Source organism: Aulostomus chinensis, chromosome 6 (assembly GCF_037954235.1).
Source record: "Aulostomus chinensis isolate RoL2024-O1b breed Wild chromosome 6, RoL_Achi_v1.0, whole genome shotgun sequence".
In the NCBI taxonomy this organism is placed as follows: Eukaryota; Metazoa; Chordata; class Actinopteri; order Syngnathiformes; family Aulostomidae; genus Aulostomus; species Aulostomus chinensis.
The window spans coordinates 21059041-21085308 of record NC_141325.1 but is presented as its reverse complement, the minus strand read 5'-3'; the positions used below and the strand labels follow the sequence as shown (position 1 = coordinate 21085308).

At 40.1% G+C, this 26268-nt stretch overlaps 3 protein-coding genes across 7 annotated transcripts in view; all 3 read right to left on the bottom strand.

The window, feature by feature from the left end:
- ccdc125 (coiled-coil domain containing 125) overlaps positions 1-23978 on the bottom strand; it is a 35384-nt gene extending 11406 nt beyond the window's left edge. The window contains exons 1-9 of the mRNA XM_086207004.1: positions 23820-23978; positions 22945-23197; positions 21193-21254; positions 21029-21115; positions 6102-6179; positions 4511-4596; positions 4153-4235; positions 2650-2756; positions 1309-1410 (exon numbers count right to left, since the gene is read on the bottom strand). Coding sequence (XP_086063130.1) covers positions 1309-1410; positions 2650-2756; positions 4153-4235; positions 4511-4596; positions 6102-6179; positions 21029-21115; positions 21193-21254; positions 22945-23197 — 858 coding nt within the window. The 5' untranslated portion in view covers positions 23820-23978. The remainder of the gene's footprint in view (positions 1-1308; positions 1411-2649; positions 2757-4152; positions 4236-4510; positions 4597-6101; positions 6180-21028; positions 21116-21192; positions 21255-22944; positions 23198-23819) is intronic.
- LOC147260416 (uncharacterized) lies at positions 6611-13947 on the bottom strand. Of its 4 annotated transcripts, none has more exons than XM_086206999.1 (8): positions 13684-13943; positions 11970-12035; positions 10557-10602; positions 9430-9540; positions 9050-9153; positions 8664-8819; positions 8371-8463; positions 6611-7923 (listed from the first exon to the last, which is right to left on the bottom strand). In XM_086206999.1, exons 6-8 carry the CDS (start codon positions 8766-8768, stop codon positions 7600-7602), a joined length of 522 nt encoding a protein of 173 aa, XP_086063125.1. In that variant the 5' UTR covers positions 8769-8819; positions 9050-9153; positions 9430-9540; positions 10557-10602; positions 11970-12035; positions 13684-13943; the 3' UTR covers positions 6611-7599. The 4 variants fall into 4 exon arrangements, with proteins under 4 accessions (XP_086063125.1, XP_086063127.1, XP_086063126.1 ...); XM_086207001.1 differs by lacking the exon at positions 13684-13943 and adding an exon at positions 12653-12671; XM_086207000.1 differs by lacking the exon at positions 9050-9153 and having other exon boundaries at positions 13684-13945.
- Positions 23979-25299: 1321 nt separating the features above from the next.
- rad17 (RAD17 checkpoint clamp loader component) overlaps positions 25300-26268 on the bottom strand; it is a 35241-nt gene continuing 34272 nt past the window's right edge. Inside the window, exon 17 of one of the 2 annotated variants that reach the window (XM_086206996.1) lies at positions 25300-26268. This exon is cut by the window's right edge and continues 722 nt beyond it. The gene's annotated coding sequence lies outside the window, so the exon portion shown is untranslated. The other variant, XM_086206997.1, reaches the window with a different exon arrangement.

Genomic DNA, 26268 nt, shown 5'->3' with positions numbered 1-26268 from the left:
GGGATGGATGCAAATTTTTGTTAACAAAAGCTAAGAAAGAAGTTAAAAGAAGATGTGTTTCTTTTAAAAGGGTCCAAAAGGGTTTGCTGACCTCAAACTTAAGCCATGTACTTTTTTAGCTATGTTCAAAAAATCATTATATACACTTATATTTGGGAGTTATGGCTGTAGTTGAAAAAAGGGGAAAAGAGTTAGGTATCAACGTATATGTGTAACTCTATGTGTATATGTATGTGCAAGTACATGTATGTACACCAAGTATACATTACACTAATTTTACTTTTTATTTTGTTTTTTTCTTTCCCATTTGACATCATGCATTGTATAGCTTAAGATGCATAGTAGGCAGGCATTAATAAGCTTTGCTTCTGCCTTAGCCTATTTCAGTCAATTTGTGTATTTTTTGTTTGTTTGTTTGTTTTTATTCTGCTGCTTTTAAATGTATATATGACTGAAATAAAGTACCTAACTAACTAACTAACTACCAGGGACATTTCATTCAGGCAACATTATATGAACGGAGAAAATGTCTTATCAATATAAAAAATAATTTAAAATAAATGTGTGCTGATTAAGGGTGGCACAGTGGTGCAGTGGTTAGCACTGTTGCCTCACAGCAAGAAGGTTCGGGGTTCAAGCCCCGGCTCTGGCACAGAATCTTTAAGTGTGGAGTTTGCATGTTCTCCTTGTGTCTGCATGGGTTCTCTCCGGGTACTCAGGCTTCCTCCCACAGTCCCAAATGGAGACGAGGCAAATTGAATTCTCTAAATTGACCATAGGTGCGTCTGTGAGTGTGAATGGTTGTCTGTCTATATGTGTTGGACCCTGTGATGGATTAGCAACCCATCCAGGGTGTACCCTGCCTCATGCCCGAAAGCTGCTGAGATAGGCTCCAGCCCCCCCCCCCCCCCCCCCACGACCCTAAACAGGATAAGTGGAAGAAAATGAATGGATGGTGTGCTGATGAAATTAACAAATGCAACAAATGTGGCCCCCAGCAAGGATTTTGTGACCCCCTCCTGTGAAAGCACAATGGTTGGAGAGACAGTCAATCACCGATGTTAACCCTCTCGGTGGAGAATACACATTTGTTCCATGCATGCCAGGCTTCCTTTCAGAGATTGATTTATATAGCAAGCTTCCCTCTACAGAGACATAATCATGTGTTTTATAGTACATTAAGGTTTCAGGTGCTTTTGCTGATAACAGATCAACGCTTTCTGTCTAATTACAAAAGTAGGGATTGTTTGTGAGCAGAAAGAAGATGAACATTAAGCTTGGCATATGTAAAGGGGTCATATGGGTCACCTTCTGTTGCAGCTGAACCAACTGCTTCCGGGTAGCAGCAGCCATCCGACTACATGGACATGCCTCAGTACTGAAACACCTGCAAGCCCCCAACACTGCCAGCTGGAAAACAAACAGTGAGGACAATGAATTCCACTAAATAAAGCCCTGAGGACAAGGTACATGAAGAAAATATAGATACCCTCTGCTAGAGATGCACCACTTAAACAACTCTAAAATAAATGTAAAAAAAACTGCTCTCCTACTTGAATAATGTACGAATAAAATTCACCTGAAAATGAGTTGCTTTGTATCCTACTGTGTCTGTCATATCATTTCCTTATCTAACAAAAGCAGTTGAGGGCAACAGCCAATGAAGTATAGGAGAGCTTCAGGCTAGTTCTTGGCCCTGAGCTCTGCCTACTAGCCCTAGCCACTCTGCCTTTGTTAGCTTTCTAAAACTGGAGAGGCTCAATGGGGTGATGGAGTTTAAAACATCTGATTAGTTTTGTAAAGGATGTTTTCATTGTGGCTCCTCAGCAAAATATTTTGGTCTAATATATTTTACAAATTGTGAGTTTGACCTCAAATTTCCATTATGCACAGCTGCACCACGTTCTGGCTGCGATGCCAATCACATCTGTCCTCCACACAGCAACAATTTCCAGCTGCTGGATGGCATTGCTGACTTGCTCAAATTATGCTGATTTGGTCATTGTCTCTTGATCTATGTGTTTATATCATGTGCACATAGAGCACGTGTTTGTTATTTTCACATTTTCAGGACTGTCTTTGCAATCATGATCAAAATATCAAAAATAGTCTTGCCGCAATTGTAAGTGACAAGTAACCAGTTAGGAATAGGAAACACTGATCGGCCAATTAAGGGTCAGGCCAGGCAAACTGAAAACCAGCCGATTCCGGTCCCTGGCCAGGCAATCGGTGCATCCCTTCCCTATGCACACAATCTAATTTCAAACTTATACTGAGAACAGCCGAATATTTCCTTTTCAATACTGCAATACACATGTGCAGGATCAACACTAGTGTCAGTACAGCATTAGCTTGCTTTAGCAAAAATGTGTATTAAGGTGTAACAGATATAAAGTATACATTCTGTAAAACACAGAGTGGTTTTTAAGGCAGGTTGTGTGCATTAGTATCCTGTTGGATCTGCTTCTTGGGGTGTCCCAGGTTGTGATGTAAAATCAAAACTTGGACAAACATTATTCAGAAAAGTAAGTGGCTAAGATGCTGAGGAATCAAGATAACTGGACACACAGAAACTTGGATACTGTCATAATATTGTTGTGCTGCTATTTTTCTCATTGTGCATCTATGTTATATTGATTGGTGCTTTACCTCTGAAACACTTGCATCCAAGCAGTATTGTGGTTTACTTCCCTGCAGAGTCCTCTGCTCTATCACACTCGACATAGATAAAGGCGCCAAGCACTGCTGATTGAGAGCTGGACACAAATGCACACATATAATCCAGTGAATCCAGCTACTTTAACTCTATTCATAGTGGTATCTTTTGGCAGTAATTCATCATTATGAAGTAAATGTGGATTGTACCGTATCATAATTAATCATACCGGCCCTCATTTATCAAATGAGCGTACGACCAAAAACCAGCGTAAAACATGCACAAATTCATTTCGACGGAAGCTGTGGCATTTATAAATTTGAACATGAGCATATTCTGCAATGAAATCATATGACAGGTCTGAGTTCGTGTATGCAAATTTAGATTTGATGTGAGGTGACTTGGTGACATGGACAGGAGTCGGAGAGCTGTTTCAACAAACTGGAGGCACGCATGACTCGTTCATTTTTCAAATCGGCTGTGTATGTACTCAGTTACAAGAAGGTACACTGCATGGTCGGAGTCATCTCATCAGTGAATTACGCACACAGTTATTATATTAAATGATGGACACATAGCTCTAACAATTGCTCAAGGCTACTTCGACATGGTCACCGGGGGGGTAGTGAGGATCAAACTAGTGACACTTTGGTTGTTAGACGGCCACTCTACCTCTGAGCCATGCCGCCCCCCCAAAAAGACCTATGCTGCCTAAAGCAAAGCATGTACAGAGACAAAGAGAAGGTGAGGTAAAAGAGACATTCAGTTGCTCACAGACTGCTGGGGTGTGATGAATAATGGAAAAGCTCTTGAAGCACACACACACTCATAATATTTTTAAAGGACTACGTTGTTTTGAGTATATCAATATAAAAGTTCTACAAGCTCCAGTTTGTGTAACACAAAGTGGTATAGTTGGATTCATTAATGCATTTCAAATTATTTGACAGATTAGAATAGATTAGCCCAAATAATAATTTCATGGACCTGGGCTAAATAAAGGTACGAATTGGTGGCCCTGGAAATAGATATGTGAAGAAGAACAAGTTGCACTTCACCGCCAAATAACTGAATTTGTCTGGGCTGATTTTATCCACGGGCTGCACGGTGGTGCAGTGGTTAGCACTGTGGCCTCACAGCAAGAAGGTTCCGGGTTCGAGTCCCGGCTCGGGTGCGGGATCTTTCTGTGTGGAGTTTGCAAGTTCTCCCTGTGCCTGCATGGGTTCTCTCCGGGTACTCCGGCTTCCTCTCACCGTCCAAAGACATGCAATTGGGGACGATTGGATTCTCTAAATTGACCATAGGTGTGAATGGTTGTTCGTCTCTGTATGTTGGCCCTGCGATGGACTGGCGACCTGTCCAGGGTGTACCCCGCCTCTCGCCCGTAGATGCTGGGATAGGCTCCAGCCCCCCCACGACCCTTACTTGTAAGGAAGATGACGATGGATGGATGGATTTTATCCACTGTAATGGAGTCAACATTATTTAGCAATTACCAGAGTTTTCTGCTTGGAGACGCTGGATCACATGCTCTTTTTCCTCCAGGATGTCAGTCAGAGTCTTGCTCTCACTCAGCATTCTAATACCAACCAAAACAAGTAAAATTAATTTTATTTGTATAGCGCCAAATCAAAACAACAGTTACCTAATGACATTTGACAAGTAAAGCAGGTCTAGCACAACACTCCTTCAATGAATTTGAACCCAAAATTTCTCCATGAGCAAGCACATCCTGCAACAGCAGCGACAAAAAACTTCCTTTAACAGGACAAACAAAACAATACCATTATAATAAAAAAAGCTGGTGATTAACTAAGACATAAATGGATAGAGCACATGTAGAGTAAATCTTACCTATTATATCTCTGCTCCCAGGACTGTTCAGATTTCTTCAATTGTACCTGGGTGAAGCTGAGCTCCCACTGCAAGCTGTTAACCTCCTGCAAGGGTTTCAAACAACACATCATCCAAAACAAGCATATTTCAAATAGTTTTAAAGGTTTGTAATCTACTCATCACTTAATCATTAGTCATCAAATTATATTTGTCTAAATGCAACTGACTTGGTTATGCACCCACAGAAAACAAGTCAGGAGCATAAACTTTGACTGAAAGAAATTTGTCAATATTTAGAAGAAAGAACATACTTCTAATCTCACATTGTGTTGTATTGCCTATTTAAACAAATTTATTTTGTTAAATTGAGATAATTGCACCTTAAAAATCTGCATGATTTCTCACAAATGGAAATAAGCTCATCTAAATTGAGTGTTGTATCTTAACTCTGTTAGGCATACACTATCAAAAGACATGGCTCAGGTTCAAGTCATGATATATTTGATGTCAACATTTACAAATCACATCGACAATAAAACAAATTCCATTTACAAAAACGTAATAACAGAAATCCTGGTCATGATGCATTACAAATCCCACACTTGTCTACAAGAATTTTACAAACCCACAAAGTTTTAATTCAAAGCTCTGAAAGGAGGATCTGGTTCTGGAGGAGTGGTTCCTGGAATTGAATAGAGGTGGTGTACCATGATATCATTTCACAGGGTTAATCTCTGGCGCCACCTCTGATAAGCAATGTAACGGTAACGACTGCATCCATATCCACCCCCTCTCTCTCTCTCTCTCTCTCTCTCTCTCTCTATATATATATATATATATACACACACGTGTGTGTGTGTGTGTGTGTGTGTGTGTGTGTGTGTGTGTGTGTGTGTGTGTGTGTGTGTGTGTGTGTGTTCTGGTCGTAGACCTTTTAAATATTTCCATAAGAACATTTATGTCCCTGCAGCAACTGTGTGTATCGTTTGCAATGTAAGCAGACGCCTAAAAACTGCTGATTTACAGCCCACCCCGGAGAGAACCCTAATGTGGTGTTTAAAAAAGAAAAAGAAAAGGCTACTGTTAAATTTACCAAAGGCACAGAATCAAAATTGCAAAAGGTGGGGGCTCAGGTAAGTTTGTAACTGACATCATTGCATATGTATTTGTATTTGTGTGTGTGACCTTTCCATGGTGAATTGAATGGTGAGAAGTTCAATGATTTGTGCTACATGACTCAGTTAGTTTTTCCATTTTATGCAGACAACAAAAAGCATCTTTTACATTTGCGACTGACCTGGCTGTCCTTTGTGTTACTGAAAGGAGGCCCTGTAAGGGCATGTCCACATATCATGACTGAAAAGTGTGAAAATGTGTGAAAGATCAGCAGTGAGACCCAAAGAGTTAGATTTGTTTGGGATTTTTTTCACCATGGGCATCATTATCATCATCATCATCATTATCATTATCATTAGTCTGAAAGATAGAGAGGGAGGGGGATGTGTGATTCATATGAATCCAACGCTTAAGCTTATTTCCTTCAGTTGAGAAGCTCCTACTACTTTATAATGCATTCAGAGAAAAACATTTTTTGAGAAAGAAAAGTTACCTTCTCCAAACTTTTGGCCCTCTCCTCACTTTTCTGCAGCAGACTTTTAGTGTGACTTGTGGCTTTGTCAAGGATGGCCTGTGTGAGGGACAAGAGTGGTCTTTAGTCATTTGATCAACTGTGGGGTTTTATTAGAAATATGCATATTACTTGCTTTACTTCTTCACTCCTCTACACTCTAAGAAATGAAATGTTAGATTTACTTAATTCACTTATGTCAACCGGTCCCACTAAACTGGGTTAAGTAACTTGGAAATGAGCCTGTCAATTGGCTTCTACTACACGAAGAAGAGTAGATTTTAACAAACTGTGTCAAGTAAATTCAATGTAACTGTATCATGTAGTATCGATCTAACTCACTCACTCACTCACTCACTCACTCACTCACAAGTTATATTTATGTTGTTGGATTTAGTTGATTGTACTTAAAATGACTGAATCCTATTTAATTTAACAACATGAGTGTGTTAAATAAATACTATTCAAGTTATTACTGTTTAAATCAATTGACTTTATTTAAACATTTTCAGGTCATTGAATAAACTTGGTATTACAGAAAACAAAAATGCCTTGACTGCATACCCCAAAGACTGGAGAAAGAGAGAATAGTGAGTCCTGGCCTGGTTAACTGAATAACCTCCCCAGCTGCCACACAGACTTGAAGCAAATAAAGGATCAAATAATGTTTTTTGTTTTTACTAAAGTTGGGTCCTTAAATAAGGTCATAGCAAAATATAAAATTCTGTAAGTAGCTATGGGACATGAGGTTGGGTGTGTCAAACACCACTGGAACAAGCACAGCCCAGAATGGCAATTGTACCTTTTCAAAGAACATTATGCATATGCCACACATGTTTAACAGTTTTCAGCAGTCAAATGTTTGCATTTTTTTGACACAGCTTGACAAAAACCTACTTTAGCCCCATCCGGAAAGGCTCTGAATGGCTTTTTTTTTTTTAAACAGGTAGAAAAACCATTCACAAAAACACATCCGCTTAAAGATTTTGTAAACACTCTGAACCAGAGTGTAATTTTGTTCTTCAGCACCAAACTTTTTCATTAAGCATCCATGTCAAAAAGTAGACACTCGATGGATTTTTCATAAAGTCTGTTTTTAAGGACCTGAACGTTTTCCCTGCCTGTATGAGAACTGGTAAAGACCTTGGGACATGAGGTTGGGTGTGTCAAACACCATTAGAACAAGCACAGCCCTGCATGACAATTGTATCTCTTCAAAGAACATTAAGCACATGCCACCCATGTTTAACAGTTTTCAGATGTCAAATGTTTGGATTTTTTTTGACACAGCTTGACAAAAACTAACTTTAGCCCCATCCGGAAAGGCTCTGAATGGCTTTTTTTTTTTTTTAAACAGGTAGAAAAACCATTCACAAAAACACATCCGCTAAAAGATTTTGTGAAAACTCTGAACCAGAGTGTAATTTTGTTCTTCAGCACCAAACTTTTTCATCAAGCTTCCATGTCAGAAATTGGACACTCAGGTGGATTTCTCATGAAGTCTATTTTTAAGGACCTGAACCTTTTTGGAAAGCCTGTTTCCATCCAACTCCATCAACACTTTTTGAAGAAATTCAAAAATGTAGGTTAGATCCTTGGGGTAGCTCAAGTTTAAACTGTATATAAGTCCAAAAAGCAATGCACATCCATTGGCCACATCCATCAGATCTTGCAGCACTTCCACTCCCTCGATTATGATGCCAACATCCTCCGGCGAATCTGAGGGCTCTGCTCCTTCATGAAGAATAACGTAAATACCCAGAGTCATTTTCTCCATTTCCCTGCCTGCATCTGGATTGTTATCCTAAAATGGGAAACAGAATATAGTATTAATTAAAATGTTTGAGAACTACACCTGTAAAAACTCGCTTATTTGGTCATTTTATTCGGTGAATCTCCTGTCACACAACTGTAAAATATGTGTACATATGGAAGCAGTCCTGTGGAAACTCTGATGTTGGAACAAATAATGTGCTACATAAAATTAATTTCTATTCATGACATTAATATTTCGTATTCAATTCTTTGAATTGTATCGAACCACTACATTATACACTTTCTTCCCACAAAATAAACTTTAATTTCAAAACTGATCGCAAAAAGTCACAATGAAAAACAAAATTGGGGAAAAAATTAAACAAAATTTCATAGGGCCCTATAAACTCAAATCCAGAAGATATATTTATAGATATAATATATATAAAAAGATATATTTATGTTTTGTTTTCACTGATTTAGTGTTGCAACCTACCAAAAACTCCTTTACAAGGCTTTTGGGCTTTTCATTGAGGTACACGCAAAGCGATTTGAGGATACATTCCTGGCGTGTTTCAATACTCGGATTCTGTGGGAGACAAAGAACTTCTCAACAATCAATAATCAACACAGCCTTTACCATGTTCACTTAACTAGTTTGATTTTAGGAAAGGGCAAAACAAATGTGCCATCAGAGATGAATAGATATGGGCAGGCATGAAGATAGCATCTTTAAATGCACAGGAAATGTTCTCAATTACCCCCCTTCAAAAAACTAAAACTATATACCTTGTCCATAGCTGCCATGATGAAACATATTTGTCGTCCTGCCGCTCCCCCCTTCTTCTTGAAGACCCTTATAAGTTGCTCTGAGTAGTGATCCAATTGCAACATGAATGTGGACAGCAGCGAAATGGTGGTGATTCGAGTGAATTCTGCATTCACCTGAAACACATTAAAGGAGGCAAAATATGTACATTATTCATCCACCCATCAATAATTTACAGCATTGTAAAGTATGCCAGTTTAATCCAGATATAGACAGTTACAAAACATCTTAAAGTGCAAATAGTAAGTCAAATAAAAATAATGTCCGGGGGGTAGCCAGTTGTGACATTAAAGTGAGAGAGACTTTCAGTCAAAACACAAGCTTTTTTAATACTAAAACAGTTTACCCCCTTCTCCTGAGCTTCTCTGACGTGCAGCTGATGAACTTCCTTGGTTCTAAGGTGTAAGGCTCCTGATTTCACTTCTTGCTTTTGAATGTCATTAAGTTGAGCTGTACAAAAACGACAGAAATACCTCCCTGAAAAACTCTCTACAAAACCAGCTAGGCCATGAGCCCCCAGATTATTGGCAATAACACACTGAACTGTGCCCTTAATAAATGACCCCAGTTGTGGAATAAATAAACCTTGTTTCTCCAAAGCCACTAGATCGTGCAATAATGATTCAAGTATTTTCTTGTAACCAAAAGCTTTTATATAATCACTTTTGCACAACAATGCTAGGTAAATGGAAGATAAGGCTGAGCTACTAACGGAAGGTATATTACCTAAAATCCAGTAGACTGCACAAAGTTTGTGTGTCTTTCGTGACGTTCCCAAGGGATTGCAGACTTAAAAATCATCGATATACAAGCACAAGGAAATTCTTAAATCTTCACCTGAAAGAAACAAATTATTTTTGAAATATTCACCGTCCTGGAGAGACAAATACTGTTGCTCATCTACAGAAAAGGTTGTATGCTTATCAACAGACTTATCAAGTACATCATTGCGCCATAGTAGCTGTTGTAGAGACCTCAGAAAGGGAACATAGTGAAAGGTTTTATTGGATCTTGCATTGAGAATATACTCAATTGGTTCCACAACCTTAAAATGTTCCTTATAGTACTGTTTACGCTTGAAACTGGAAGCTAGTAGACCTTCCTTAGCTATTGCTTTTACAAGAGGATTGTGTGTCAAAATAGCAAGACTCAACTCCTCAACAATTAATTCATCAACAGGAAGGCTATGTTTTTTGAAAACCTCAACAACTGTACTGTTTGATATAGGCACCACAGCAGAGGAGAATAAAAAATGCAATTCTTCTAATAGCTCATCAATTGCTGAAGCAGGTATGTGTGATAAAATTTCCAATTTCAGAAGAATAGATGCCAATTTATGAATTACTGTGTCCCATAGGTTCTCACTTTGGTTCTCTGTTCGAACCAAACTGTTAGAGTCTAGAACAGAGCCAGTTTCTGCAAGATCAGTAGGCAGTTCTTTGGATACTTGATCGTCAGTATCACTACTTTTCAGTACTTCAGCTTTCAAGTCTTTTACTGTGCAAGTGCCATGCTTCCTGCTCTTATGAGATTTGAAAGTAGCATATACATTTGTTTGACAAGTGCAATTCTGATACATACAATTGACAGTTTCATAGCGCTTCAAGTGGGCGTTGATATGAGAAAAATACTCTTTCGTAGAAAATATCACACTTCCTGGACACAGAGAGCAAGTGAATGTTATAACCTCTGCATTTCTTACAGGTACACTGTCAACATGACTTCTACTTAAATGACTTTTAAGAGCATTCCATGTTTTAAATGAGCATGGACAGTCATAGTAGGTGCATGGAAATGAGAGTCTCTGGCCAAAATGGCCGTGTTTTAATTTATAGTGCTTCAGTAATTGGTACCTTGTAGATACAGTTTCAGCACACTGTTTGCATGTCCACTTTAAACCTAGAGAGAGAGAAAAAAAGAGAAAATGTAATTATAAACTTATAACAAGTTGCACTGCACACATAGAAATAAAGACTAGAACCGCCCCTGAATGGAGCCGTCTATTGGAGTGAATGCGTCAACAGAGCCGCCATCTTGGTACGGGATACCGCTACTTTTAAATGAATGAGCGTAAATCAGAGCCAGAGTCACATACGGAATAAAATCAACAAATCGGTGAGGCGATGTTTATTGACTTGGTTCGTTACAAATGTCAGACATGTATTTATGACCATGCCGAGTAAAATGATAGAGAAGCGGTTTTTATTAACACAACAAAACAGAGCCTAATGCACATATATGCTTTGCCTGGACTTGAGATTGTATATATTAGGGCTGTCAAAGTTAACGCGTTAATAGTGGGTTACCGCAATCTCACTTTATCACAATATTAAAAAATGTTGCGTTATCACAGATCATTCAAACAGTGAATTGTACTCATCATGGAAGGGAACACCGCAGATATTTGTGGGTGACAAGCAGCAAAATACAGTCAACGCTGTGCTAAAATATAGCTCTACAACTTGTCTTATGAACCCACAACATGGCTATTATTTATCTAGCTTGCATATGCGACACAATGCGAGTTTACTTTAATTTAGCAGGTGAAATGTGTCCCTTTTTTTTTCACCCATGGGCTACATTCGTGAATGTGCACATTTGTTACCTCCACCTGTAGACAGCCGAGCGCTTTCACATAGCCTTCAGCTTCACTGACTGTCAGGGCTCAAAGTACTGACAACCACAGCACTTACAACCATTACAGTTAATGCCTTATACAGGTCTGAAATATCACTACTTTGGAAAAAATAGTCTATATGCCTAGACCTAATATCAAAACCCAAATTTCAAATATGTGTGCATCATATATTCTGTAAAACATAGAGAAGATAGCCTTATTATTTTTGACATGGAACATTCAAGAAATTAAACTGTTATGCTATAGATAAAGTCAAAGAAGCGCAGTTGTTTCACCATTGTAGTTAACGGAGTTTGGCTTTGGATTCCCGTACCAAGATGGCGGCGGTTTAGACGTATGCGGGGAGGCTGAAGGGCCATTCTACTCTTTACTTCTATGCACTGCACAGATATGATATGATACGATATATAAACAATTTATGCTGGGTTTGTTTAGAAATTCATATTTACTCTTAAAAACAAATCAATTGCTTTTCTAAATTTGGAGTGTGCTACTGCCAAGAACCACAGATAATATAGTGTATGGATTAGTATAAATCACAAATTACAGATATAAGCTATCCCATTAACACAAGTCAAATAAATACAAAAAATGTTCTCCTGTATAAAAAAGCAAAAAGGTACTATACCACTACTGTTGAGCGACTGGCTTTGCATCCATACATTCAGTCCACACTATCACACAGCTTGGAAACCTGGAAATCAAGGAAGACATTGTTATTCACAATAAAAATAAAAAATATATAGCATACCACATTTCTTTTCAGGCAGTCAGTGAGATTACATGCACAGTAAAAGCATATAGTACAGCTATGCAAGTTTACCCCTTCATCAATAGATCATACAAATAAGTAAAGTAAAAAGTAAAAAATAGAACTTAAGTTTTGAGCAGAAATAGCAAAATACGGATAGGAAGTTAAATTCTGGAGTATTAAATTAACATTTAACTGACTGCACTGTGATATTATCGCATTACATGTATCTGCCAAGAGTGAAAATATCACCCTACTTCCTGAAATAATATATATCAAATAAAATATTTTCAAAACCTAAAATGTTTTAGCAGAGTTCCATTTTTTAGAAGTGTTACTTTAAGAACTGCAAGGAAAATTGTAACTGGCACCACAAGCTCTGATTTATTTTCATTAATATAACCAACCCCCACCCAGATTCTTCACAATATGCACCCAGCCTTAAACATCCGAGTCTCGCGCGTGTGCAGAATTGTCTTTGTCTTTTTCAAAACACTTCTCATTTCTGATTGCAGACTATGTAATCTAATATAATACACTGTACTGTTAAGTCTGCACACCTCCACTAAGGTCGCTACTCCTGCAGGCTCCACTCTCAGGTCGCCTCCACTGTCAGGACGGGAAACGAACGGGATACATTTCAAAATAAAATACCCTCGCTCATGCGCAACACAAAAATAAAACACAGAACGACAAAATATATTTTTAAAAAGTTTAGTAATAAAAAAGAGATATATAAAGTAGTGGGGAAAAGTAATTAAAATATTTCACGTTATATTGTTTAGTAGTGAATGCATTATTGAGAAAAGCAATTCCACCGGAAGTGTCCTCGCGATTTTATTTTGAAATGTATTGTACTGACAGTGGAGCGTGCGGGAGAAGCGGCCTGACAGTTGAAGCCTGCGGCCAGGTGCCGCTCGAAAGGTCCGCTATGATTGACGGCCAACTACGGCTATACCACTCAGACAAATAAGCAGTGCCACAATTCATCCCTATCACATTATGTCAGTTAAATCGCAGTCCTAACCGTCTAAAGCGGTGTTTATGACACTATTATGAGGTTCGTTAAAGCACGGCATGATTCACCGGTTAACAGTCTAAAACACCGCCTTTTACTACGCTTTTATTGAGGTGTATACAGTCTATTTATAACAAAGAAGTCATATAATCCGCCCGTTTTTATGGCGCGACCAGGTTTTTAAACACCATTTTTTAAAACCACTTTAGACAGTTAAAACTGCAAAATACTCGGAGATATAAGTGAAACGTTTTAAGATGTGTAGACAGCGCCCCCCGCGGGTCTATTTAGTTAAGCTAACAAAGTTCTTAAACCAAAGCTAGCTAATTTTGTGAACTTCAAAACTCGTTTAAGTGCTACATGCAAAGCTTGTCATTTTACTTATGCAAAGGGGGACTGGATTAACATTACTTGCATGATATCAATGTACTAAATCGGAACAGTAAGACATCATTAAAAATTTAGTTAAGCGAAAAACGACTGTCTAGCATCTAAATGAAAAACAAAAATACATATCTGATGTAGTTAGAGTCTGGTTGATTTTTTATATAACTTAATAATTAATGTACTTACCAAGTAATTGAAGGATGGTGACGGATGGTGAAGGATAAAGACAAGAAACAATCAACATGCACGCAGTCGTGACCACAATGTGCGGCAAAAAGCGCGATTATACTGCGCATGTGCATGGAAACGGAAGGCACTGGGACATTATAATTCATTTTGACACATGTAGTGCATTTTAAATAGCTTGATTACATAAATGCAACTCAACACACTTTTTTATATCCAAATCCACTTTCTGTTATGTTAATTCAACTAAACTGTCTTGTTTAAATGTCCAAAAATGCATATATTAATTAACTTAACCTTCAGAGAGTTATGTAAAGCAAACAACACCTGTGTATCATTTCTAAGAGTGTAAAGGAAAAAAAAACAACTTTGTTTGTCTTGTTTCCATTGTTATACTATAATGCTTTCTGATAGCCCCCAGACTCTGTCTGTACATTGGGGTTCACCCTGGTGGACAAAAGGGTTGCTTCCCTGCGCCTTCAGGTTGGGGAACAGGTCCTGACTATTGTCTGTGCTTATGTGCTGAATAGAAATTCAAGGTACCCACCCTTTTGGAGTCCCTGGGAAGGGTGCTGGATGGCACCCCAACTGGGGACTCCATTGTCCTACTGGGAGATTTCAGCACTCACGTGAGCAATGTGACCTGGAAGAGTGTGATTGGGACGAATGGCAGGCCCAACCTGAACCTGAATGGTGTTCAGTTATTGGACTTCTGTGAGTTGCAGTTTGTCCATAACTGACACCATGTTTGAACATAAGGATGTCCATTGGTGCATGTGGCACCAGAACATCCTAGGTTGAAGGTCAATTATCGATTTTAGTCATATCATCTGATCTGTGGCTGAATGTTCTGGACACTCGGTGAAGAGAAGACCTGACCTGTCAACTGATCACCATCTGGCGGTGAGTTGGATCAGGTGGCAGACACCATGCAGTCCTGATAGGCCCAAATGAGTAGAGAGTGTCTGTTGGAAACACCTGGCGGAAGAACCTGTCCGAAGGATCCTCAATTCCCACCCAGAGCAGCATCCAGGGGCAGTGGGGGGACATTGAGTCTGAACGGACCCTATTCTGTTCTGCCATTGTCAGGGCAGCTGTTGTGAGCAGCAGCAGTAATCCCAGAACCCAGGCTGATGAAGGAGGCCTACAGGGCGTGGCTGGTCTGTGGGTCTCCAAAGGCAGCTGACTGGTATTGGCAGGCCAAGCCGTGTGCAGCCATGGCAGTCGCTGAGGCAAAATCTCGGGCGTTGGAAGAGTTTGTGAGGCCATGGCGGATGACTATCGATTGGCCCCAAAGAGGTTCTAGCGAACCATCCGTTGTCTCTGGGGGGGAAGGCGTCAATTTGCTCACACTGCCTTCAGTGTGGACCGGAAGTTGCTAGCATAAACTGGAGAGATAGTTGGACAGTGGAAGGAATACTTTGAGGAACTCCTCAATCCCACCAACACATATTCCATGGAGAGTCAGGGGAGGACTTGGAGAGGGGTCTTCCGATCTCCGGGGCAGAAATCGCCGAGGCTGTGGAACAAGTTTGTGACGGTAGAGCTCTGGGACTGGATGAGATCTGCCCTGAATATCTCAAGGCTCTGGATGTCGTAGGGCTGTCATGGTTGACACGTCTCTGCAAAATTGCATGGACATCAGGGGGGCAGTGCCTTTGGAGTAGCAGAACTGGCTGGTGGTCCCCCTTTTTAAGAAAGGGGACCAGAGGGTGTGTTCGAACTTTTGGGGGATCACACTCCTCAGCCTCCCTGGAAAGAACTATGCCAGGGTACTGGAGAGGAGGGTCAGGGCAATCGTCAAACCCCAGACCAAGGAAGAGCAATGTGTTTTTTGTCCATGGTAAATTAGAGTCTGATATTTTGAACTGATGCCTCTATTATAAGATTGAAGTAACAATATTGCATATTGGCTATTATTCTTAACATAAACGTTGGACTGATGGACATTAGTATAACTAACAGCTATGGATAGACATGTACTATAACTGCCTCTGAGTCAGTGAGTGCACCTATTTTATGTTCCTAAACATTTTTGTCGAAGGTTCCTACCTAATTGCATGCGAGTATGAAGCGGAACTAATGTTCAGAAAAACGGTGTTTCCCACGGACATGTTATGCAGATGCACACATAGAGAAATGTGCTCCGTTTGTTTTGCACAGTAATTCGTGTTGTATGAAGAGACTCACCAGCCACATGGTGCTTATACGTTTGCAAGGCATATTTAATTCCCTCTTAAAGGCATATGCAGCCAATGAGGTGAAGTATAACGTTTTTTGTGTTTGTTTTGTATGGGGTTGTTTAGTGCTGTGTTTACAGTTTTCTGTACCCAGCTAAGGCTAATCAGTCTGTGTGTGTGTGTGTGTGTGTCTGCTGACTGCATTGTGTTGCATATGTGATGGTAATGTGATGTTAGTTTGTTTGTGTGATTGATTGATTGTTTATGGAAGGGTTTGTATGTGATTGAGTTTATTTGCACTACTCTAAAGAAAGGATAAGTGATAAAAATGAATTTGTGATAATATTTATTGCATTTTTGTTAGTTATGTGACCAGTGTTTTATTGTATATTTTGTATTTTTGACTCTTTTCAGTTGTCACGTTGGTGATTTCACTTTATTTGGAATAAATGCCATCAGTATTATCAAAGAACGAGTTGCTGTCTGTCAATTGCATCAGAGGGAGTTACATGTATTATGAAAGGGTCAGCCCTGTTACCACTGTTCAGAACACCATGCTGTCCAAGTGCACTGCATTGTACAAACTAAGTGGGATGCAATTTCATACTTTTCCCAAGCATCTCTTATTGTGAAGATAACCACATATAGACATATTTGGACACACTGCCATATTTGCATGAAGCAGAAACAAAATCCATCCATCCATGGATCATGGAGATCGCGGGGGCTGGAGCCTATCCCAGCAGCCTTCAGGCGTGGTACACTCTGGACAGGTCAGCACTCCATCACAGGTCCAACAAATGTAGAGAGACAATCATTCAAACTCACGGCCACACCTACAGCGAATTTAGAGTATCCAGTTCACCTAGTCCCCTCTTGCATATCTTTGGACTGTGGGAGGAAGCTGATCTACCCAGAGAGAACCCACGCAGGCACAGGAAGAACATGCAAACTCCACACAGAAAGATGCCTTGCCTGATCCTGTGCTAACCACTTTACCACTGTGCCACACCCGGAACAAAATATGCAATTGTATTTCAACTACACTGCCTAGCTTGAAAGTTTGATTAGATCAGTGCTACCCGATCTGTGGGCCACAGCCCAAAGGTATTGCAACTGGGCTGCCAAATAATTTCCAAAATAGTATCATTTTTTGGGGGGGTGGAAATGTAATTATATAAAAATAAAAACATACAGATACTTCTTTAAAGGTTAAAACTAAGTTATGTTTAAAAGGATATTAAAATGCTTAAAAATTATTTTCATTATTTTGTTTTGTTTTTCCTTCAATCATTAGACGTGACAAGCAAATGAGAGAGAGGAAATTTTGTTGTTATTGGCAGGACCACTTTTCAGCAGGACTACATTGCACTTCTCAAATTATCAAAATAGGCAACTGGACTCACCTCTTGTAAGTGAAGATGTTTCGCCTCTCATACAAGAAGCTTCATCAGTTCTAAAATTTTGGTGGGAAGAATCAGGTATATAACCACCCAAGGGGGTGATGGCAAAAACAAGCGATTGTAAGGGCAGAACAATAGGCTCATTAGGTTGTGATGTGAGTCGTTGGCCTCACTTTCGGGTCATTACCCCTCCCAGCCCTCTTAGGAGGTCGTTCAGGTCACCTGAATGAAGGCATGAAAGCTGGCTGCACCTCCTGGGGAGGGATCTAAGGACAGCATCATCGGTGGGTGATAGGTGGTGTCTGAGGTCCCCTCCTCTGTTCAAAGATGGATGTTCTAGTTTGACATAAATGGCTTCTTTCACCCCTCTTTCAAACCATCTGTCTTCCCTGGCTAGAACGCATACCTTGTGATCTTCCAAGGAGTGCCCCTTCTCCTTGAGGTGGAGGTGGACTGCTGAGTCCTGGCCTGTGGTTGTGGCTCTACTGTGTTGCGCCATGCGTTTGTGCAGTTGTTATTTTGTATCCCCTATTTACAGGTAAGAGCACTCCTCGTTACACTGGACTGCATAAACAACATTATTCTGTTTATGCCTTGGAACCTTGTTATTAGGATGGACAAGTTTTGCCACAGGGTGTTGTTGGGCTTAAAGTGCACAGGGATCTGATGCGTGTCAAAGATCCTTCCGATCGTTCTACTCCTGCCACATATGGGATGACAATGCTCCTCTTCTTTCGGGCTTCATCTTTCTTATCCTCCTTGGGCTTCTTGGCAGTTTTAATGAAACGTCTTCACTTACAAGAGGTGAGTCCAGTTTCCTATTTTGATCATTTTTGAGAATTACTTTTACCTGGATGACTGAGAATATTCACAAATACTTGCACTTGACTTATTTATGTTTTATGCTGATGGGTGAAAGTGGAGTGTAAGGATGGATAGCTGACCAGCAATAGGGAGAATTAAAAGGCAAGAAAGCCATGGGAGGTGGGCCACAAACATTTTTGAGATTTTAAAGTGGGCCCTAGTTTGAAAAGGCTGGGAACCATCAGACTAGTCTCTCAAGCTCAATGCCTTGTACAGGAAAGACCTCATTTTAATAAAGCTGGTGGAAGAGGTTGAGCGTTACCGGCTAGATATATTCAGCCTCACCTCAACACATAGCTCTGTGTCCGGAGCCCAAGTCCTTGAGAGGGGTTGGACTCTCTCCTTCGCTAGAGTTGCTCCAGGTGAGAGGCGGAAGACCGGGGTGGGATTTTGGTAGCCCCCAGGCTCTCTGCCTGTACGTTGGAGTTTACCCCAGTGGATAAAAGGGTTGCTTCCCTGCACCTTCAGGTTGGGGAAACGGGTCCTGACTGTTTTTCTGCGCTTATTCGCTCAACAGCAGTTCAGAGTACCCACCCTTTTTGGAGTCCTTGGGAAAGGTGCTGGATGGCGCCCCGACTCGGGACTCAATTGTCCTATTGGGGGATTCTGACGCTCATGTGGGCAATGACAGCCTGACCTGGAGAGGTGTGATTGGGAGGAACGGCAGGCCTGACCTGAACCCGAGTTGTGTGCAGTTGTTGGACGTCCGTGCAAGTGGCAGTTTGTCCATAACTAACACCATGTTCGAACATAAGGATGCCCACCGGTGCACGTGGCACCAGGACACGGGCCCAGATCTGGTGGAAGTGGCTGGAGAACGGACAGTCTGGGTTTCCTTGCTGAGGCTGCTGCCCCCGCGACCCGGATCAACTGGATAAGCGGAAGGGGAGGACGACAACAACATCAATTTTATGTACATTGATGGGCAGGAGGTGTCTTATCTTGTCTTCATCATTTGCATATATTAATACTTGAATTCTTCTATTATCTAGACTGCTTATCCTGGAGCCATTCCAAATTGAAACTGGGCAAGAGTTGGGACACACCCTATGCTGCACCAACACACACTGATACATAACACGATCTTAATGTTTGTCTGGTGCAAGGATGATTTAAATTTCCAGCTGGATCATTTAGTCAGGAGCTTTCCATCATGTTTTGTATTAAAGTATCGTTGTTTCTTTAAATAGTCTACTATTAACGTCAAATAATGGGGACACTGCTTTCAGTAGTTTTGCCCACAAACCTTTTCAGACTTTTCTCCATTGTTCAATGTTTGCTTTGTGCTTGGTGTTTCTCTTTACTTTTTATGCTCATCTTTTTCCCTTTGTAGTAGCTCAAGATTTGTATCAAATGATGAGTGCATCAGAAAATAAACTGTATTTTAATGTTATTATTATTGGCAGCACGTAATGCAGTGGTTAGCGCTGTCACCTCACAGCAAGAAGGTTCCAGGTTCGAGTCCTGGCTTAGGCACGGTGTCTTTCTGTGTGGAGTTTGCATATTCTCCCTGTGCCTGCGTGGGTTCTCTCCAGGTACTCTGGCTTCCTCCCACAGTCCAAAGACAGGCAAATGAGGACTAGGCTCATTGAATACTGTACTAAATTGATCACTGGGTTAGGCTTCAGCCCCCCTGCGACCCTTAACAGGATAAACGGAAGAAAATGGATGGATGGATGGATTTACTATAGTTACAAACTTAAAAAGACAAAAGAGCAGATGAAAATTCCGCTGGGGAAAAAAAAAGAGTTAAACATGTTGTGTTTGGGCTATTTTTGCAGTCAAGCGAGAAATGTTTTTTCCACAGAAAAACTCCATTTATTTTATTTGTGTCTCCAACTACTTGGATATGATACTTTTAGAGCAATATGCCAAGGTGCAGGTACACCTGGCTGTAAAGGGAATGGGAGCTGTCACTGATGTAACACTAACCTACTATACATCTACAACTTATTTAGAGACTTGTGATAACCCCTTTGTACTGTAACTTGCACTAGAATTTATGTCCAGCAGCATTCGGGTGCATTCAAGCTTCCGGAGGACTGAAATCTGAACTCCCGTTGTGAGGGCTGCGTGCCTGTGTTTTCTCTCTCGTACATCATCGTGCTGACAACGTCATCATTACACATAAACGTGCGCCGAAACACTGAGAGGTAAACAAAAGACAACGTGGACATCGCCGAGTCGAACGTTAGCGTTGTCATTGTGTGCATTGAACTGTTGTCTCTTTTGCAAATCATACAAATGCGGTGCAGATTGGAAAATGTCCGAGCACTAATGCAGTGAAGGAAGATGGAGTTTTTGGCTAGTCTGGAGGGGAGCCGAAGAAGCTACAGGCAAAGCCTGACAGGCGGCAAAGTGACAAAATCAGGATGCGACAGGAAGGTCACGTCAAGGCCTTTTTCACACTGCAGGCGAGCCGAGCCGAGACGCTAAACACCCAGGTTGCTTAGCGAGTCGGTCGACGCAGATCGAAATGCCGAGTTGACCCTTTCAGAGTCCCCAAAAACCCGAGTTGACCTGCCTTTTTGGTGTAGTGTGAAAGGGGATTAAGTGAGATCACCGAATAAGCCAGTCTATGTATTTTGTACAAACCCAGAGTAAGTCATATGTAAACCAAAAGGTACGTCTCTGCAGGGATTATTTACATATTGTTGACATTACAAATTATAATCTAAACCTGACAATAGCAAATACAGGCACTTCAGTGGACGTGACTGATGCAGAGAAATGCACGTCACAGCCATTGCTCTGGGAAAGGTCAGGAGAAACCTTTAAACAGTACCAGGAGTGGAAACCAACCAACTCAGAATAGCAGCATAAAAAAATCCACTTTCTCCCTCTTTCCATGAAGTCCACAACAAGTACAAGTGAGTGCGTGGGTGAATACTTCTCTACCTTGCCCTGTAAGATTTTTAGAGCTTCATATTTTCCTTCCAGGTAACGATGTGCCACTTCCAGCTCGCAGTATAACACATCTATCATCTGTCAAAATAGCACAACCATCAGTGACACTCTTAAATATACTTCAGATTTGATTCTCTTCAGTTATGTTTTCCTACCTCACTTGCTTCCTGTAGCCTGGCTTTCAACTCATCTTCGGTCATGTTGGCCAGGGAGCTCACTGTATCAAAAAGAGTATATCCTTGCATTAGAGATCTAAGAACTGATTTGTGATTGCCACTATTAAATAAAAACAAAACAAAAAACAAACACAAGTTCAAGTTCACAAAAAGGGCAACAGGAAGACACTCCACAGACTTATTGAGAAGGCCCCCTTGACCTAGTGGAAGTGGTGAAAGAGAGGACAATGGTAGCTAAGCTGTTGTCTGAAGATAGCAAAACTTAATTTTTCATAATGATTTAATTTATTTCATTATCTTGAGAAAACAAAAGGCTAAATTATTTTGATAGGATAAAAAAAATGTGTGATATGCTCATTTGACAGTCCTCATTATCACTGCATTGACTGCTGGGAGAATTCATAAATGAACAATTAATAATTAAAATCAGCCTGAACAGCTGATGAAGCAAAGATGAATGATGGTCAGCAACTCATCATTGGCAGGCCAGGTTTCTGCTCAAATGATGTAACAACAGCAAATAAAACTACACATTTTTGTGTGCACCAGGATCTGTGTCCACTTTTTTCTTTGGCAAGGTGCTGCTCAGCTCTGGCTTAATTTGTCATCATTTAAGGACTCCTGTGCCTTGAAGGTGCTCAAGCAGCATTTATTGACTTTGCTTTCTCTTTTCTGCCACCTGTTTGTGTTGGATTGTCAATTCGTTTGGCTTGCCCACGTCCAGTGTAGGGTTACAACAGCAGGTCCTGTTGGCAACAATCTAAGTGCATGGCCCAGTCGATTGAGTTGATGCCAGCAGATGACTGGCATGAGATTGGTTTAATAATTTAGAAATAAAATCAGACTGCTATTGTCCAGGGTTTTATGTATGCACAAAGTGTCAATGGTTTCCAGATCCAGAGTCCTTTCCTAGCTCATCATAATTTGACATTTTGCACATCCATAGAGTTTGACCCTTTGCTTTAATTTGAGGGGGATCTGCTTCTTCAAGGTCTTGTGTACTTTGAATACCACTAATGCTTTTCCCAATACACAAATTTGAGCTAGAAATGGCATCAAACTCAGCAGAACTCCCAATAGAAGAATCAACTTCTTTTGCTGTATGGAGGTTGATATTCTGAATTTCACCATAATGACAGATCCCTTTCACGTCATTTTGGTAGGCAGCTTTTGATACATTCTAATGAGCTTTGTGATGCTTTTCCCTTTAATTTCCTGAAAACCTGTAGAGTGAAACCATGAGCATAAAAAGGTGGTTGGTTATCATAGCCAGGGTCATATCTAACAGGGATTCACTAGAAGTTATCGAAGTGAAGTAAAGGCAACTCTCAACTTTAACTTTAGATAACATTTTAACTTCTGGGCTCTTTAAACCAGTACTGCCACATGTATCATTGAGCTAATACTGCTCTGAGCAACAATTATAAAGGATGTTGACTTCATACAAAATATTGATTTCCTCATGTCTATTTGCATACGTATAAAACTGGATTATTTTTCATAGCCATCAATTTTTTTTTTAATCTAAAAAGGCCCTGAACCATCTGCAATGGGTTGGTGCAGTGTGTGCCCCACCGCTAGCCTGATAACAGCCAGCCTCCTGCGATCCTATAAAGGATAAGCAGTTAACACTCGATGGATGGATGGATGGATGGATGGATGGATGGATGGATAGATGGCCCTGCACCATAATAATAATGCATAATCCCCCTGGTCACTTATAGACATTACCAGTGTGTGGCATCTTCCATCTGGTTCTCTGCTGCCACTCTGCTGTCTTCACCCTCTGGATCCAGGTAGTGTCCCCTGCCTGGCTTCTCCAGCTGAGTAGCTCTGCATTGGGCAGTATGGTCACAGGTGGGCCAGTGGAGCTTTCACTTTTTTTCCAGCTGGAGCTGGACACTGCCCTGACTTTCATTCCATCACCAAGGTCTCCGTCCACCATGTCATCATCCAGGCTGCTGGCCTCACTTAAGTCCTGCATCTGTACCACGACAAACTCTGCATTACATTTATCACAGTATGAATCTGTGGAAGTTGTCAAAGATGTACTGGAAAATTAAGTAAATTCAGTTGACTCTTGGTTCATTAAACTATGTATATAGTGAATTTGATTGATGCATTGGTGTGAGTTGTGAGGAGGTTCATTTTCTGGCTATTACGTTGAAGGAATGGCTTTAAGGAACTAATGTTTTGCTGTTGTTCAGGTTTCTACCAACATCACTGCAGTTTCTCACAAGAACTCCTTATGTCCTGGCAGATATTAGATAAAACATGTTATTTTAACTACCAATCCGATTTTTTCATGGAATATGGTGGAGGGGTGTAGAATTGGCAAAGGAGAAACATATTACACTTTGGGCCTGTATATTTTTTTAACTGATTTGCTTTGAAAATAACTGATAGGGCCCAAACTGTTTATAAAATATTCACAATGTTTTTACAAATAGTTTCATACACTCACAGAAGGCACTTCCAGCGTCTACATCCCTTCAATTAATATAAAATTTGTAATACAATTTATGGATGGGCGTAATACAGAGATTTTTCTGAATTAAGGATCGCTGGCGTGTTTTCATGATTCTTGTACAAGACATCCCTCTTACCTCAGACTGCGATTCAAGAATATCCTGGATGTTTCAGACTTCACCGACACGCGGAAATAGAATAACACGCAGTTTCACAAACTCTTATGTTGAGACCCACTGAGCAAACATGAAAGTATTCATGTGTAACGCGTTTAAACCCGCTTCCTCCTCCAACGGATAATGCCGGTCTGTCAATATTCAGCAACGCAGAACACAACTTCCGGCCATTGACGTTACAATAATATCCACATTGACACAAGCGGTCAAGGTAGGAGGGACGAATGTTTTCTTGAATTGAATTTGAAAGCGAGTTCCGGCTGCAGATACCGTTGCCAGCGAGTCACTATCACCCGGGGGAACATTTTAAATAGCTTGATGAGAAACTAAGTAAATATTGGATTTAAAGGTGTGCGTGAGGCAACAGAGTTAGAAGAACATCCAAGTGAAAGTGCACCATGCACGATGCTTAATTCTATTAATGTGCTTACTTGAAAAATCGCTTTCGAAGCAATGTCCAATTTCCATCATGAGAAATAGTTCAAAATAAAAGATTACAAAAAAAAATCGGGAAAATGCAGTTCGTCCCTGGATAAAAACTCCATCGGTATTTATGTATCGCCCTCTGTAGGCTCAACACAACAAAAACACCAGAATAATGGAAAAACAAGAACTATAAGTAGAGCCTCTACCAATAAATAGGACAATTTTCCAACAGGTAGAAGTGCAGCGTGTGGGACATATTAAACTGAATCCCGGGTTGTTATGAATTATGTTCACTTTTTTTTTTAGACTGCCTTTAAAGAATAACAATATTCACATCAATATGTAAATTAAATAGTTCACTTTTAATGTTTCTCTTGTCAACAGAGCAGGACAAATTACAGTCCTCTGGCAAAAAGCGCATGATAAAGCTCTGTTGAACAAAATATTTTGCTTCAGTGGTTGACTTGGCATGTAAATTTCAAATCTGTTTGATATTCACCAAAACACCCACTAAAAAGTGGACTAAATTTTACCATTAGATGTCCCACTTCATAGCAACTCAGTGGAGGGGGTTCCCACTCAGAGGCTTATCCTTTAGATTAGTGCTTCACCTGCAGAAATGCTCAACACTGCTGCAAATCCTAATGACTTTATGGAAAGAAATTTATGCTGGAGAATGTCAACATAACTTCCCAGATAGCTTCCAAATTCTGTTCAGTTAACTCAGTGGTTAAATTGCAGAGCAAAACATTCTCTTTTTACACAGCAGACTGAGTTATCCTGTTACTTCATATTGCTTTTTGAGTAATCATTTTCTATATAAATACGGACCAAATCACAGCTGATAACAGCTTTATCAGTTTTTGGGCTGTATCAGAATACAGAATGTGCAGGTACAGTGAAGAAGATACACAATAAATGTAACCATTATTTTAAAATTAACTTTACTGTAAGTTTCAAGTCCAAAACGCTACTGCAATTCAAATGTGATCTTTCCTGTTTCTGCTTTGTCTCAACAATAAAAGTGTGATAAATACAATATGATGTAAATCACATTTCAAGATTATTACTAATGCAATGCATGTTGAATAAAGCTTGTTGATGAGATTGCTCTTTCATTTCCATTAAAGGAACAGTATTGTCAAAGGACAGGTCAGGCATTTTGTGTAAAATCAAACTGGATAAGCTCCTGGACAGGACCAGACCGAACGAAACAAGAATGTGACCACTGAGCGATTGATGTAGTCAAAGTAACTTGCAGTTTTCTTTTATGAAATAGCATACATATATGCATATAAACATATATATGTGTTATTATTCCAACATCACAACATTAAGGAGACAGCTGTGGAAAAACACGTATTTGTAAATTTTGTTGAAAAGTATTAAAGTTGGAAGCTACATGCATCTTATTTGGAAAACCAGATCTACATATTCCTCACATTGCTGTAATAAACTGGAAAATGTGTTTTTGCCGTAAATGATGGCTTTGTATTTTTTTTAAACAATTACTTTCATTGAAAATGTTATATGAGAAAATCTTCCTCAATAATAGCCACAAAAGAAAATTAAATTCTGTCCTTCAACATTGCCGATTTAGTGGAAAAAAAAAACCCAACAACTTTAGCCTACAAATTCCTCCTTAATGGGACACCGTAATCAGTAACAACACACTGATCTTCATCGCTAGCCTTCAGAGGCAGATGATGGTGTCATATGTACTACAAAGTCAGACATGTGATGTAAAGTTACAATATGGAAGTCCCTTAGTTATCTCGATGAAAAATCAACAAACTAAACCCAAACACTTTCAATGATGATGTAATGTGTTGCAAATTTCTACAGAAATTAGTGTCCCTGACAGCAAGCCCTATCTGATTTAAAAATCACTGTCGTATGAAATATGATAGTGAGGCATTGCACTGTCAATCTGCCATCAGTCCAACATGAGGGGATGAAAAAAGTAGTGAAGCTCAGAGCCAAT

Bases quoted from the DNA above. Each gene is read 5' to 3' on its own strand.
- LOC147260416 (XM_086207002.1), bottom strand. From the start codon at position 8,768: ATGTTGCAATTGGATCACTACTCAGAGCAACTTATAAGGGTCTTCAAG. The intron at 8,464-8,663 runs GTATATAGTTTT...TGTCTCCCACAG, and splicing joins TCATGGCAGCTATGGACAAG to AATCCGAGTATTGAAACACG. The intron at 7,924-8,370 runs GTAGGTTGCAAC...TTCCCATTTTAG, and splicing joins GCCTTGTAAAGGAGTTTTTG to GATAACAATCCAGATGCAGG.